Source organism: Phacochoerus africanus, chromosome 11 (genome assembly GCF_016906955.1).
Source record: "Phacochoerus africanus isolate WHEZ1 chromosome 11, ROS_Pafr_v1, whole genome shotgun sequence".
NCBI lineage: Eukaryota > Metazoa > Chordata > Mammalia > Artiodactyla > Suidae > Phacochoerus > Phacochoerus africanus.
In genome coordinates, this window is record NC_062554.1 from 125,242,702 (window position 1) to 125,257,324 (window position 14,623).

At 35.0% G+C, this 14,623-nt stretch overlaps 1 protein-coding gene across 2 annotated transcripts in view; it reads right to left on the reverse strand.

Annotated features, from left to right (window-relative positions):
• EDEM3 (ER degradation enhancing alpha-mannosidase like protein 3) overlaps positions 1 to 14,623 on the reverse strand; it is a 76,981-nt gene that overhangs the window by 21,252 nt on the left and 41,106 nt on the right. The window contains exons 9-16 of one of the 2 annotated variants that reach the window (XM_047754281.1): positions 10,574 to 10,671; positions 8,842 to 8,967; positions 8,565 to 8,648; positions 7,220 to 7,303; positions 6,139 to 6,263; positions 1,775 to 1,940; positions 1,370 to 1,524; positions 354 to 507 (exon numbers count right to left, since the gene is read on the reverse strand). In XM_047754281.1, the coding sequence (XP_047610237.1) occupies positions 354 to 507; positions 1,370 to 1,524; positions 1,775 to 1,940; positions 6,139 to 6,263; positions 7,220 to 7,303; positions 8,565 to 8,648; positions 8,842 to 8,967; positions 10,574 to 10,671 (992 nt within the window). Of the gene's footprint in view, positions 1 to 353; positions 511 to 1,369; positions 1,525 to 1,774; positions 1,941 to 6,138; positions 6,264 to 7,219; positions 7,304 to 8,564; positions 8,649 to 8,841; positions 8,968 to 10,573; positions 10,672 to 14,623 lie in introns of both variants that reach the window. The other variant, XM_047754280.1, reaches the window with a different exon arrangement.

Consider the following 14,623-nt stretch of genomic DNA (forward strand, 5'->3'; position numbering starts at 1 on the left):
CTTAAGATTCAGCAGCTCTTTAGAAACTAAAATAGTGTAAAAACTAATCATTAGCTTTTAAGATTATGTTCTAAATAAAATGGTGGAAAGACAAGGGACTGAGAAACGTGAGTCCTGCATCTGACCATATTAACGTAAGAAAACTACCGAACCTATTTGTGACTTACTTGCTTTATACTATAAAGAGGTTGAATCAAATGCTTTCCAAGATACTTCCAAGTCCTAAAGTTTTGATTCTCTACCTTTAACTCAAACATTTAAAGTTTTTAAAAAGCCGAATGTCATTATCTTATTAAAGCTAAAGAGACCAAAAAGGACGGAGATGGTATCTAATTAGCATAGCAATGTCTTACTTGGATTGCATGTTGAACCAACTGGACTCTCCCGTCTTTGAGGTGAATCAAACTCACCCCCATCTTCTTCAAGATTTCTAAATGCTCAGGGTTAGTGGCCATGAAATCTCTGGCTCTCAGAGGGGGTTTAGCTCCACTCCTGAAACTCTCCTCTCTGCTAAAAGTAATTATAGGCAAGGCTTAAAAAACTACAAGTCAGAATTGTGGAAAAACGTAAGGCAAACATTAAAAAATGTTATTACATATATGCAAAGTTGCTAGTCTGAAACTAGTGAAAAATGGAGTAACTGGAAACTGTTATTTACCTACATACAACAGGTTTTTAATAAGTAGTACTGCTTTCAAATATATTTCATAGTTACAAAAGTCTGTATCTATAAGGCACTATTAGTCAACAGTACTATAACTATCCGAAGGTACAGAACATGCTGGCTTAGGGATTTGTTACTATTTATTTCTTCCCCCCCAAAAAACAGAGGTACAAAATAATACTTACGTCAGTGAATGATAACATTCACTTAAAAACATTTTAAAAAATTTCCTAGTAATGGCTTTTCTGAAGTAACTATCTAGAAGAAAATGAATACCTTAAGGCAAAATTTTTTATTTAACAACCAAGTACCTTATCAAAAAATCAAATTAAGACATTTTATTTTTCCTATACAGAAACTACACATAAAAGGAAAAATATTTTCTACAAATACAAGACATGGAAATATTTGATGAAACTACTCTGTGTAAAAATACGCTATAGAAATGAACTATCATATGCTCCTTGGTTCATTAAACAAAAGAGAAATAGAAAATTTCCCTAATAATAAAAAGACATTATTGCAGAATAAACTTTGTTATCTAACTTTACTAGCCAATAATTTTAATTTTAATCAGTGGTAAGTACATACCTCAATATTTTTGATCTAAGTGAATATTTTCTTGCTGTTACATGTTCCTTATGTTCTCTGTCATTTACTATGAATTAACTTTGAAATTAACAAAAATAAAATAAGACATCTTACACTCTGATGATGCCTCTAGGGCAGCTCTTGTCCACCACATTTTTCAAGGGTTCACGAATGCTCTGAGCATACAGTGGATCATTAGGGAAGAGAATCTGAGTGTTTGGACAAGTCCAGTCAAAATTACTATCATCCAGTTCTGTATAGTCTGAAGTCTAAAAATATAAAAGAATGTTATGTAAATAAAAACAATTACTTTACTTAACATTATAGTTTGTTCAAAGGAGACATGAAGGGAAATGTGAGCATACAGAGAACGCAATAAAAGAAAACAAAGTAAGAAAACATCGAGGGAACTTCTTTCAATTTATTAAATTCTACTCATGGATTATTTTTCACTTAGAACAAACAAACATACAGAAGTAAACAGGAGAGTAGGACATTTAATTCAAAAACATAACCTACTGTGTTCTTCTTAGAGATGCTTTGATTTGTAGTAGAGAGCCAAAGGGGTAACAGATGAGCTTCTGTGGTAAAAATATAATCTTCTATGTCAAAAATAATGTCTTCTTTATCCGCAAATAACAGGTAAAGATACTTAAACATTTCAGCCAAGAAGAAAGAATCCATTCTAAAAGAAAAGTTTACAAATAAATCTAAGAACACAAAAATATCCAAATGCCAACTATCTGAAAGCAGCAGAATCAAGGTCAATAAACCTGTCCACACCAATGCAGATATCCAAAGAACTACGGGATGTATCTATCCCCCCGTGGTAATGGCCTTGATTCCAAGCATATTCCAAGGAAATGAAGAGACCAGAGGGGATGTCTACCACACAGGTACACTAAATCCTGTCAAAGCTGTGGACAAGATCTTTCCTATGGGCCTTCATGAAGGAGAGTTTTTCATTTCTTCTACAGAGAACCAACAGCAGGGAGGTGATGTAGATAAACATTACTACTGAGAATTACATGAGAATCTTCAACTAATATTAATTGAACTGGATAAAGTAGTAAAATTTTGATGCAGCTTATCATGCAATCATTTAAGTGATAAGTGAGAAGGCCCTAAAAGTAATAGAAATCATTTACAAAAAGGTACATGAAAAAAGAATAACACAAAATCACATGGACCACAATTATAAATTTGTAAACACTTAAATATCTGTCAAGAAGGGAATATGGAGAAATAGAGAGGATTAAAAACATACATGACTTTACAATTTAATGTTATAATGTTGTAATAAACATTTTAAAGAAAAGGTTTTAATAAAATTAAAAGTGGCAAGAAAGAGCATAGTTGTTAGATGGGGTTACAGTAACATGGGATTAAATGTACTACCTTCCAAATCCTAGGTTTTAGCAGTTACTAGATGGGCTGCGTAGTTTCACAACTCAGGCCAAGAACAATTCCTGGCACACAGTAGGCACTCACTAAACATTTACCAAATTGAATGCAAGTTTAAACAGCACTGAGAAAGAACGAACTGGAGAGGCAGCTGGACATGGCAGTCAAGAGCGAGGACTTTGGAAAGAGGAAAGACCTTCCAGTGACCAGCTGTGTGATAAAGGGGGTATGATATAAGGACTACAAGCTTCAGCTTTTTCTGAAAAGACATAATGCTAATACATGCCTAGCAGTGGTGTAAAGACTCCATGAGATATGATGTCAACTATTTAGCACAGTACCTGGCATGTGTATGTGCTCAAAAACAGAGCTATCATTACTTTACCTAGACATAAATGATGTTTTACTTTGGAGCAACTCACCTGAAATGTTTCAAAATGTTTTTGAACATTCTGAATGTTAATCATTTTGGAATAGCTAAAACACTTCCCTGTCAATCTACAATCTACTTGAGATAATTTAACTTTTTCTGGAGGACTGATGGTTAGTATCATGAGCACATGTGAGCCTGGGAACTATAAACAATGAGCAAGATGTTGATTTTTGGCAAATTCCACAACTGATTATGAAAAAGATGATTTATAAACATTTAGAAAAGAAGAGAGATAAGGTAAGATCAGTGCCGTCTGAGTTGGGTAAAGCTAGCCAATTTGAGTGTTTTTATCACATAACTTATTTTGTACTTAAAAGCCATAAACTTACACACAAATGCAAACACACAGGCATTGAAAATATCTAGAATACTGTTTATAAAATTTCCAACAGTGTTTATCATAGGATGACAAGTAGGAAGAGTGTTTTAAGGAAGATTTTCATATTCTTTTTGCCATTTAAATTCTTTCCAGTGATGATTTATTATTAGAAAAATATAGATATTTCTATTTTGACGTGTGCATGCATGCCTGAGTGCATGTGTCTCTGTGTGTGTATGTGAATGTCTGCCTGTCTGTCTGTGTACACTGACGAGCCAGACAACAGCAATGGTAGATCTGTAGGGGAATAAGCAACCAAATGCAAAGTGCATTAGATGGAAATTTTTAAGGCATACTTATTTAAACCCCAGATCACTGGAAACAGCAATTCATTTAATACATTAGATGACTGAGATGAGATTTAAGCCTTCTTTTTGGTTTAGAAGCACACCAAAAAAAGCCCCCCAACAAAATGAACTTTTGCTGGGATACGTATGATGTTCTAAGTTTACCCATTTAAAAAAAAAAAAATTAGCTGCTTAAGAGCAGGGAGAGAAAACCCAATTGTCAGCAAGTCAAAGTTAAGTATCTGAGGTCAACTGACTACAAGTTCCCTCTGTGCTGAACATAAGAAAGCTCCTAAAAAAATCTAAAGCACATCTAATACAGAAGTTCTCAAACTTCTGTTGAGCCAAATGCATCTGAGAGAAACAACGCTATCCTAGGAATAGTGAGTTAACCAAGCAGTGATTCCCGAGTGAATAGAGGGTAAAAGGCCATCAGCCCCAAAGAAAATGACCCATCTGGTGCCTGAATTCAGATGGCAGCAGTGCTGTTGTGCCAAGCACACCTTGACTATGGTTAATTCTGTACGTGATGTTTTAAGAGACACTACATACGCTGGAATACAATCAGAACGGGGCAAAGACAGCAGCAGGAGATCCAGAAACAATGTCATACATGAAATATTCGGTTGGAGAAAAAAAGAATGTTAAATTCAGAAAAATGGAATTCTCTAAACGTGGTAAAGCATGTCTTCTTCTCCAATTCCTCAACCTACTGCTCTCCTTCTGCCACAGCACACATCACGTGGCTGTGATCATTTCTTTACACTCCTATCTTCTTCACTGACGGTAAGTCACAAGAGGCAGGGCCTGATTCTGACTCATCTTTTCATCCTCATGCCCAAGGGCAGCATTTGGCATACAGCAGGTGATTAATTAGTGTTCCATGAATGAGTTGCTATCGCACAAAGTCAAAAGACTATCTGCTATAGAAATACCCCTGTGGTGTGGCAGACGAAGGATCTGGGGTTGCCACAACCGTGGCGCAGGCCGCAACTCTGGTGAGGGTTTGACCTTGGTCTGGAAACGTGCTGCAGGAGTGGCAAAAAAAAAAAAAAAAAAAAAGGAAGCCTATCTGGCTTGATTAGAATTCTGACTTAATTTTACTGTTTGATCTCGGTCAAGAGCCCTAATCTCTCTGTGCCTTGGTTTCTTCATTTATAAAATGAAGACCACAATAGAAATTATACCTCAGAGGGTTGATGGAAGGATCAAATGAGTTAAACAAAGAGAGTGCTTAATTAGAAGAATGCCTGGAATGTAGGAAGCAGCCAGTAAATGTTAACAGATAAATACCAGACATCTGCTTTCATTTCTTGCTGTTTACTGTAAACCTGCTTCCAGAAACCTATCCATTGCTTAGCAGCTATGGTCAGGGAAGGGGGTCCCAAGCCTAATTAACTATTATTAAATCCTCTGAGAGAAGGGCTGAGGGACAATTCTGTGAGTGGATGATGAGTGTTGTACCTGTCCCTAGTTCCTGTCTGTAACGCCTATTGCTACTTTCTTTATTCTAATTTTTGCTCATCCTTCAGGACACGGGATGCTCAAAACCCTTTCAGTGACTATCACATTTCCTTAATATGTTTCATAGCATTTACACAGTGTTTTAAAGCCTGTCCCAGTGACCTGAATGGTAGAAAAGACATCTTTCATCTTCAAAAACTAGTATAACTCTGGCACTTTAGACATCTCAGTAAATATTTGCGGAATGACCATTTGCTAACCAAAGGAACAAACAAACTTTAGTGTTCATTTAGAGATGTGTTACTATGTTCTGGGTGGTTAAAAGTAAATGATCCCGGAATAAGTGGAACATCTGTGAATATCACACGAACCAAAGCATGCTTTTTGTCTCTTGAATACTTCATGTCACCTCATCTCTCTAGTATTCAATGAAACAAAAACTGCCAAGGGTCCTCACCAGCCCCCCACATCAGCCAAAGAATAAGAATACACACATTAAGGAACCACAATGCTGTTTTTGAGGAATTCTTGACTGAACAGGAATCATAATCCAAATCATTCATCATCACCTTGATAATGTCTAACTCTTTTCATAGCATAAAAAACTATTAACGAAGAAGAAAACTCCAACTTTCCTAATACTCTAAAGACCAAGGTTGTGATGGTTAACAATCATTTATTTATCTATTTAAAAATCACTGGACACCTACCACATGCCGGGCACTATGGTAAAATACAAAGTTTTCAAACAATTTAAAATGAGCCTATTCAAGAGAATTAAATAAGCACAATAAACTCAGGTTTGCGGCGTCAAACACCTTTTGTAAAAAGCATCAAGCTTCTCCGAATTCTAAGAGTCACATTTGGCGTTGTCTCAGAGTTCTCCTGAGGCAAGGGGAGGTTAGGAATTGCTTACCTGTCCTCGTGACTTCCAGTACGAACATCCTTCATGGCAGCAAATCCGCAAGGCACTCTAGCATATTTATTTAAGTTTTCAATAAGTGTTTTCCCTACTTCAAGGTAGTAAGGATCTCCTGTAGCCTGTTAAAAAGGAGAATATATGTATACATATAGATAGCTTATATATTACCACAAAACCATTCATTTATCAAGTATTTCTTGAGTATCTACTAAGTGTCGGGCCTTGTATCAGGCACTGGAACACACAGTTACAGAGAACCCAGTTCTGAAAATAAGCCACAGATCTCCTTTATGAATTTCTTACATGCATAATTGGAATGCTGTCCAATTCTAGACCTTAGGGTTTAGATGAAATTTTTAATGCCCAGAAAGGTTGCCTGATTGAAAGAAGGCAAGAGTTTTCATATATTTTGAAGATTAGGCCCTTGTTGGTTGCATTGGTTGCAAAGATTTTTTTCCCATTCTGTGGGTTGTTTTTTTGTTTAATAGTTTCCTTTGCTATGCAAAAGCTTTTGAGTTTAGTTAGGTCCTATTGGTTTATTTTTGTTTTTATTGTCCTTATTTTAGGAGGTGGATCAAACAAGATGTTGCTACGACTTAGGGCAAAGAGCGTTCTGCCTATGTTTTCCACTAGGAGTATCTGGCCTTGCATCACTGAAAACCAACTATACTCTAACAAAAAAGATTTTTAACTAAAAAAAATATTAGGTGAAAAAAAAAGGTCTTTTCAGCAATCACCATGATTCATTTATATATATACATTAAGCTGAATAAATCAATTATATTATATAACATAGCTTTAAAAAAGAAGGCAAGAGCCATGCTTTAGGAAGCATTTCTAGAATATAAAATTTCTTTTTAAAGAAATTTTAATAAATATTTTGAAAAGGCATAAAACTTAGATGTCAAGTCCTGCACCTTTCAATAACTATGAATTAGTTTAAAAAGAACCACCATATATCCAACCATTATAACATTAAATGAGAATTTAAAAACCCTCACTACTACTATAAGACAGTGAGATATCCAATAGAGAATGGGGGCAAAACAGCAAAAAGAGAGGTCAATGAGCTTACTTTATACAAGAAGTAGGTACTTTCTGCAAATTCTGGCCTTAAAGGATGTTGAGCCCAGTGCACCCTGAAATCTGTGGTAAACGCCTAGACAAAACAATATACAAATAAAGTATGATTTAAAACAATAAACAAGTAGTTCTAGAATATATAGTATATAAATTAAATCTAAGTAAAAATAGGTAAACAATTTTCATCTATAAAATGAAAATTTTCATTGCTTAAAAAATCACAATTCATTTTTGTGATGGCTGCTGTTCTTACCAACTAAAAGTAATTTTTTTTTTTTTTAAATGGTCACTCTGGCTATTAGGAAGCTTATAAAAAACTACGACCTCAGTAATGCCACTACATGGGTCTTGATGGCCTTACATAACTGTGTTTTCTTCTTTTTTCTTATCTCCATTTTTCCCCTTAATCATTAAGTCGCTCATTCTCTTATTTCTATTTTAGCATATGCTCTCTTTCACAAGAGAGTCAAATCCCCTGTGGAATGAGACAGGGTATTACTTAAAAAGAAAACTTTGCCTCGCTTAAATGTGTTCAATAATAGGGTCAACTAGTTAAAAATTATTAAAATAAAAAGAGAAACCTTTATGGGACAAATAAAACCTCATTTGTATTTAGTTCAAACCTTAGTTTACACTGAATATGGATTTTCTGCCACGTATAGTCCTGTTCATCTGAAGGCTAATAAAACTGTACTTTCTGAAACAAACACATTAGGAAGCCTTCTAAATTGGTGAGATGCTTAGATGTCTCACAAAGGATAGTCAGTAAGCAAGTACAGAACAAGGCCATACACAAATTTGGAAATTTTTAATGGTCCGTCTCTTGAAAGCCAAAAAGTAAGCCATTAAAATCTTACCATATCAAGCTAGCAAGAATATTTATTACTAACATAATAATAATCTTAATCAGCACAAGAAAGAGCTAACATTTCCAAATTTCCAGGGAGCATGTGTGATCAGCAAGGATATACTCAATGTGTATTGTTTTCATAAAAAAAGTTTTAGAAAATAAAAAATAAAAAATCTCCGTAGCTGGTGGTTATTTGTAAAAGTTAGAATGAGACAATAAGCAATGGTATGGACTAGAAAAGGTTGAGAAATATCAATATGGGAATTTTTTTAAACATAAGATTAATAAACTATCAGCATTATCCTAGAGTTCTCTTAATACACAAGCAAAAGGAAAAACATGTACAATATTGTATAACTAAAAATATACTAAACGATTTAACGAGGAAAAATGAAAAAGAACAAAACAACCTTGAAGACGGCATTTTCTACCTTTAAATTAGCAACCTATGGTATATGTAAATGTCAAAGTTGATGTGCTTACTTACCTCCGGTAGAAAATTGTGTTTTTTTATCACCTGATACAACATTTCATGAGTTTCAATAGCAGGTCTAATATCCCCCTTTAAGACCTAGCAAATGACAATAACAAAATTACCTAGTAAAATATGAGTTGACTTTATAATCATTATACAAACAGAAAAACGTAGATTAATACGATTTTGAAATGTGACTCTGGGTTTTGGTAATTCAGTTTTAGAGATGGCAAATGCACTTAATTATAATCACTTTAACATTAAGAGAATAAGAGTTGGGTTTTTTTACCTGCAAACCTGGAAAAAAGGCAAGCAAAGCATCCATCCAAGTCCGAGCATTCAGCATTGGCTTGTGGATATGCACATCAAGTAGAAGAGGTGGCTGGCTAATGTATCTCATTATGGCATCATAGTGCTAAAAAAAGATCACAATAGGTGGTCATGAAAGTAGATGATAAAAGATGTGCTATTCTAAAGACAGCATATCATGAAATCACGCTGTGAAGAAATTAAACGTTAATTTACACACGAATACATTTGCTAAATAATTGTTAGTTAACCATGGAAATAAAGAGTTAAATTACTTTAGATGGAAATCTTTCTAAAATATATGTTCTTAAACTCTGATGCAGAATACTAAAGATTATAGATATATCGTGACCTTCTGAAGGGTATAGGTCTGAATATCACTATCCCGTGGGATTATTGAAAGGTTATGAAGCCCTTGTGGCCCAAGGACACTCTTCCACTTTTAAAATATAGTTACAGGCTTCTATGTCACAGAATTAGTCTCGTTTTCCCCTTTGCCTAGGAAGTTTGGTCCCTTCTCAGCTAACATGAGATTCTGCTGCTCATCACTACCTAGACTAAGGCATCTAATCACTGTTGTCACACTTATGGTCTGCTACTTCTGCCTTTTAGGGTCTTAAAAGCTCTTTCCTTTTTTTAATCTTCTAGCTATTTCTCAGCCTTGACAACAACAGGTTGAGCTATTAAGAGTCAATGAACGCAACAAACCAACAAAAGAGATCTGTCCTCATTCACCTCAAGAAAATCTTATTATAATCTCATAAATGATGTCTGTAATAGTATCCAATTGATGACTTATTAAGACTCTTATTAGTTTTTCCCCTAACTCATCTGCCATTTAATAACTATTATTGATTCCCTGCCAGATTTTAAAGCACTCTTCTAATCACTTCATATGCATCAGCTCATTTAATCCTCTCAGTAAATAGTACCAAGTATTCCCATTTTGTGGGTGAGAAAGAGAGGCAAACAGTGTAAGTTACTTGCCCAAAGTCACAAACCTAGTGGTACAACCAGGATTTAAACCCAGGCAGGACCCATACTTCTAGCCATTAGACTGTCTCACAGTAATGTGGGTGAACTCATAGGTAGGTGAAGAAACGGTCAATTATTTCAAAAATAATTCAGTGACACAGCTGCTAAATTCACTGTAATTAATTTGTTTGCTTTAATCACAGAAAAAGGCAATCCAACCAAGGATTATTAGGCAGTTCAATAATCCTGCCCTTCTCCTCTGAAAATCTGCCTGTGGGTCTGACCTTGACTTAAGACTTTTGAAATGAATACTAACTACTTTCTCCAAGTGTCCAAAGCCCTGAATACTCGGTGTGATCAAGAACTAGGCCAAACTTCCAAACTATTCCCAAAAGAACTGGAATCGAAAGGAAAAGCTAACTAATAACTTATTCCAATAAATTATCTTCCCTCTATAGAAGATTAAGTAAACCTCAAATCTACATATTTTATTACTTACTGGAAAATCATAAAACTTCTGATAATAGATGAAAATGAAATTACTTTGTAAACTAATTTTTACAATGTATGTAGTTTTTTACTCTGTCCTCTTGTCCAGTATCATCAGGGAACACTCACCAAAAAACTATTACACATTTAAAAATAAATTATTTTTCATAATGCCACTCAGGTAATTGAGTTTCTACCAAAATTTTGCAACTTAAATTGGTTCTAAATAGAAAATTGGACCTACTTACTGTATTAAATCTTTCCAGAAAGCTGTCATCTCCAAGCAAGACATAGGCTTTCAGCAGATATTCATAATATGAATCAATCCCTGCTCCAACTCCACTATCTATGGAAAATATAGGTAAATGTGATTCTTTATTAAACAAGTCCTAACAATTCTTTATGGAGTACAAGTGAGGGTACTAGTACACTAAGAATGAAAAATCAGTCTAAACATAAAACTGCTGAAAGTAAAAATTACACATTTACAGAAATATTAACCCTACTAGATGAGTAATAGTACCTTTGCCAATAATTGTACTTAAAAAAAAAAACTTGCTTTGCAAAATTGGTTATAGAAATCTTATTTAAAAGCAGGAGATACTGGCTTTAAAAATTCTTTAAAACTCATTTTCTTGGTGAGGAACTTCAAAGAGGAAGCACTAGCTGGTATCATTATACACTTAATCAGGGTATAAATCCTTAATAAGATGGACCTCAACCTTTAAAGTTATAACAGACACGAAGACAGCACTGCTGCTGTTTGGATTGCTGAAGCTAACACAATTGCTCACTTCTCCCAAGACCATCATAGAGGACCAAAGAAAGAAAATAGTTATAAGAAAACTGTTAAGAAGTTGGCGGGGGGTTGTGAGGGAGGCTTTACTCTAGAGCAGGCGGCAGCCAAGCATAGCTATGAAAGGATCAAGTAGCAGAAAAACCGCTGGAGCTTTCCTCATGCGTCTCTTCTGTCACTGCCTTAAGATACACCATCTCTTCCCACACCTGCCACAACTCAGATCTATGCTCCAGGTATCCTCAGGAGTAAAATCAGGGCAGTGACGAAGCCCTGTATATAAAGAACTGAACTCAAAAAGAGATGGGAGCTAATTTGAGACCTTCTCTTTCTTCCTCACCTCTTCCCTCCCAAACTCTAAAGGCTGATGAATTAGAATTTAAATTTTAATTACAATTGTTATCTTAGAAATCCCTATACCCACGGCACATTCCAGGCCCAATCAAATAAGAATCTCTAGTTCAGGTACTGGTATTTTCAAAAACTTCTGAGATCAGAAAGAGAAGGACAAATACCATATTATATCACTTATATGTGGAATCTAAAATATGGCACAAATGAACCTATTCACAAAACAGAAACAGACTCACAGACATAGAGAAGAGACTTCTGGTTGCCAAAGGGGAGCGGGTAGGGAGTAGGATGGACTGCGAGTTTGGGGTTAACAGATGCAAACTATTACATTTAGAATGGACAGACAATAAGGTCTTACTGTACAGGACAGGGAACTATATCCAGTCTCCTGGGATACACTATGATGGAAATACTTAACATGAGAAAAGAATGTGTGTGTGAATGTGTACATATGTATGTGTATCTATCTATATATATATGGCTGAGTTGCTTTGCTGTACAGCAGAACCTGGCACAACACTGTAAATCGATTATACGCTAATAATAGAAAAAGTATTCGAAAACAACAACAACAAAAACTTCTGAGAATCCATCCCTAGGATCATTGGGGCTGGTAAGGGTTGGGAAATGATCTTCTCACAGAGTAGGTGACAAGTGAAATGAACTTATAGGACAAAAACATTGAAGGGGTGTGACTTTTTAAACAGAAGAAGAAAGTACTGGAGTAGAAGAAGAAGAAGAAGAAAATATTAGAACAGACAAACCAAGAATTTAAAAGTAGTCTAATAAACACACTAAAGAGATAGGGAAGATATTAGCAATACAAATTGAGAAGAAAAATATTTTTAATTGATAAGAAATTAGGAATAAAAATGTAACATAATAACCTAATAGATGGGAAACACAGCACCTAGGAAACAGCTGAGGAACAAATCAGCAAACTATAAGACTTCATGTAATAACAGGGACTGCAAAAAGATAAATAAAAATGAAAAGTATAAAATGGCTTTTAAAGGTTAACTTTCAATAATTAAAAACAAAGATTTTCAATTGACAAGGCCCAGAGATTACCAGAAGGCGAGATAAAGATAACTCTACATCTATACCTATTGCGACATTTTCAGAAATTTCTCATTGTCTTTGATAATCTTGATATTCCAGAGAAAGAGTAGATAACAAATAAGGACATAAGAATCAGAATAGATTTTTTAAGAAGATTATGAAGATAATAGGGTTGTATGTTCAAAGACCTGAAAGAAAATAACTTAAAACAGAAACTTACATGCAGCTAAACTGTCACTGAAATATAAAAGAATAATAAAATTACCATGAAGTATATAAGGCTTCAGAAGCTATCAAAGCCACTGAAAACAGTTTGAGATAAAAACATAGAAGAGAGGCAAATCTAAAAGAGGTTGCAAGAAATATACAAAGTATAGGTAACCAAATACCTTAATAAAATTTGTTATTTTTAAAGAAAGAGGCAGGGAGGTGGCCACTAAGACCAAAAGAAAAATGAGAAAACATATTCATAATGGTTAAGAACTAAATATCTATATGGTATCAACATAACAGGGGATGAGGGTTGTGGCAGAGGGAGACCAAAGGCTAGGAGAGCATACTGAAGTTCATGTCTTACTATGAGGTAAATACAGGTTTCCATTAAAAACAAAAGGATTGAAAGGAAGCACAGAAAAGGTGAGACACGCTGAAATAATAATTAAGACAGTATAAGTCCAAATACATAAATAACAGTAAGTATCACCAAATCTACCAATTAAAAGACAAAGACTGATAAAATGGATTTTAAAAATCCATAAATTCCCAGGTTCACAAGGATGGTTCAACATACACAAATCAATCAGCATCATACACCACATTAACAAAAGAAAAGTCAAAAATCATATGATCATCTCAATAGACGCAGAAAAAGCATTGGACAAAGTCCAACGTCCATTCATGATCAAGACCCTCGCCAAAGTGGGTATAGAGGGAACATTCCTGAACATAATCAAAGCCATTTATGATAAACCCACAGCAAATATAATCCTCAATGGGGAAAAACTGAAAGCCTTCTCACTCAAATCTGGAACAAGACAGGGATGCCCACTCTCACCACTGCTCTTCAACATAGTTTTGGAAGTCCTAGCCACAGCAATTAGACAAACCAAAGAAATAAAAGGCATCCATATAGGAAGAGAAGAGATCAAACTGTCACTGTATGCAGATGACATGATACTATACATAGAAAACCCTAAGGACTCAACCCCAAAACTCCTCGAACTGATTCATAAATTCAGCAAAGTAGCAGGATATAAGATTAACATTCAGAAGTCAGTTGCATTTCTGTATACCAGCAATGAAATATTAGAAAAGGAATACAAAAATACGATACCTTTTAAAATTGCACCTTACAAAAATCAAATACCTCGGAATACACCTGGCCAAGGAGATAAAGGACCTATATGCCGAGAACTATAAAACTTTAATCAAAGAAATCAAAGATGATGTAAAGAAATGGAAAGATATTCCATGTTCCTGGATTGGGAAAATCAATATTGTAAAAATGGCCATACTACCCAAAGCAATCTACTGATTCAATGCAATCCCTATCAAATTACCCATGATATTCTTCACAGAACTAGAACAAACAATCCAAAAATTTATATGGAACAACAAAAGACCCAGAATCGCCAAAGCAATCCTGAGAAACAAAAACCAAGCAGGAGGCATAACTCTCCCAGACTTCAAGAAATACTACAAAGCCACAGTCATCAAAACAGTGTGGTACTGGTATCAAAACAGACAGACAGACCAATGGAACAGAATAGAGAATCCGGAAATAAACCCTGACACCTATGGTCAATTAATCTTTGACAAGGGAGGCAAGAACATAAAATGGGACAAAGAAAGTCTATTCAGCAAGCATTGCTGGGAAACCTGGAGAGCTTCACGCAAAGCAATGAAACTAGAACACACCCTCACACCATGCACAAAAATAAACTCCAAATGGCTGAAAGACTTAAATATACGACAGGACACCATCAAACTCCTAGAAGAAAACATAGGCAAAACACTCTCTGACATCAACATCATGAATATTTTCTCAGGTCAGTCTCCCAAAGCAATAGAAATTAGAGCAAAAATA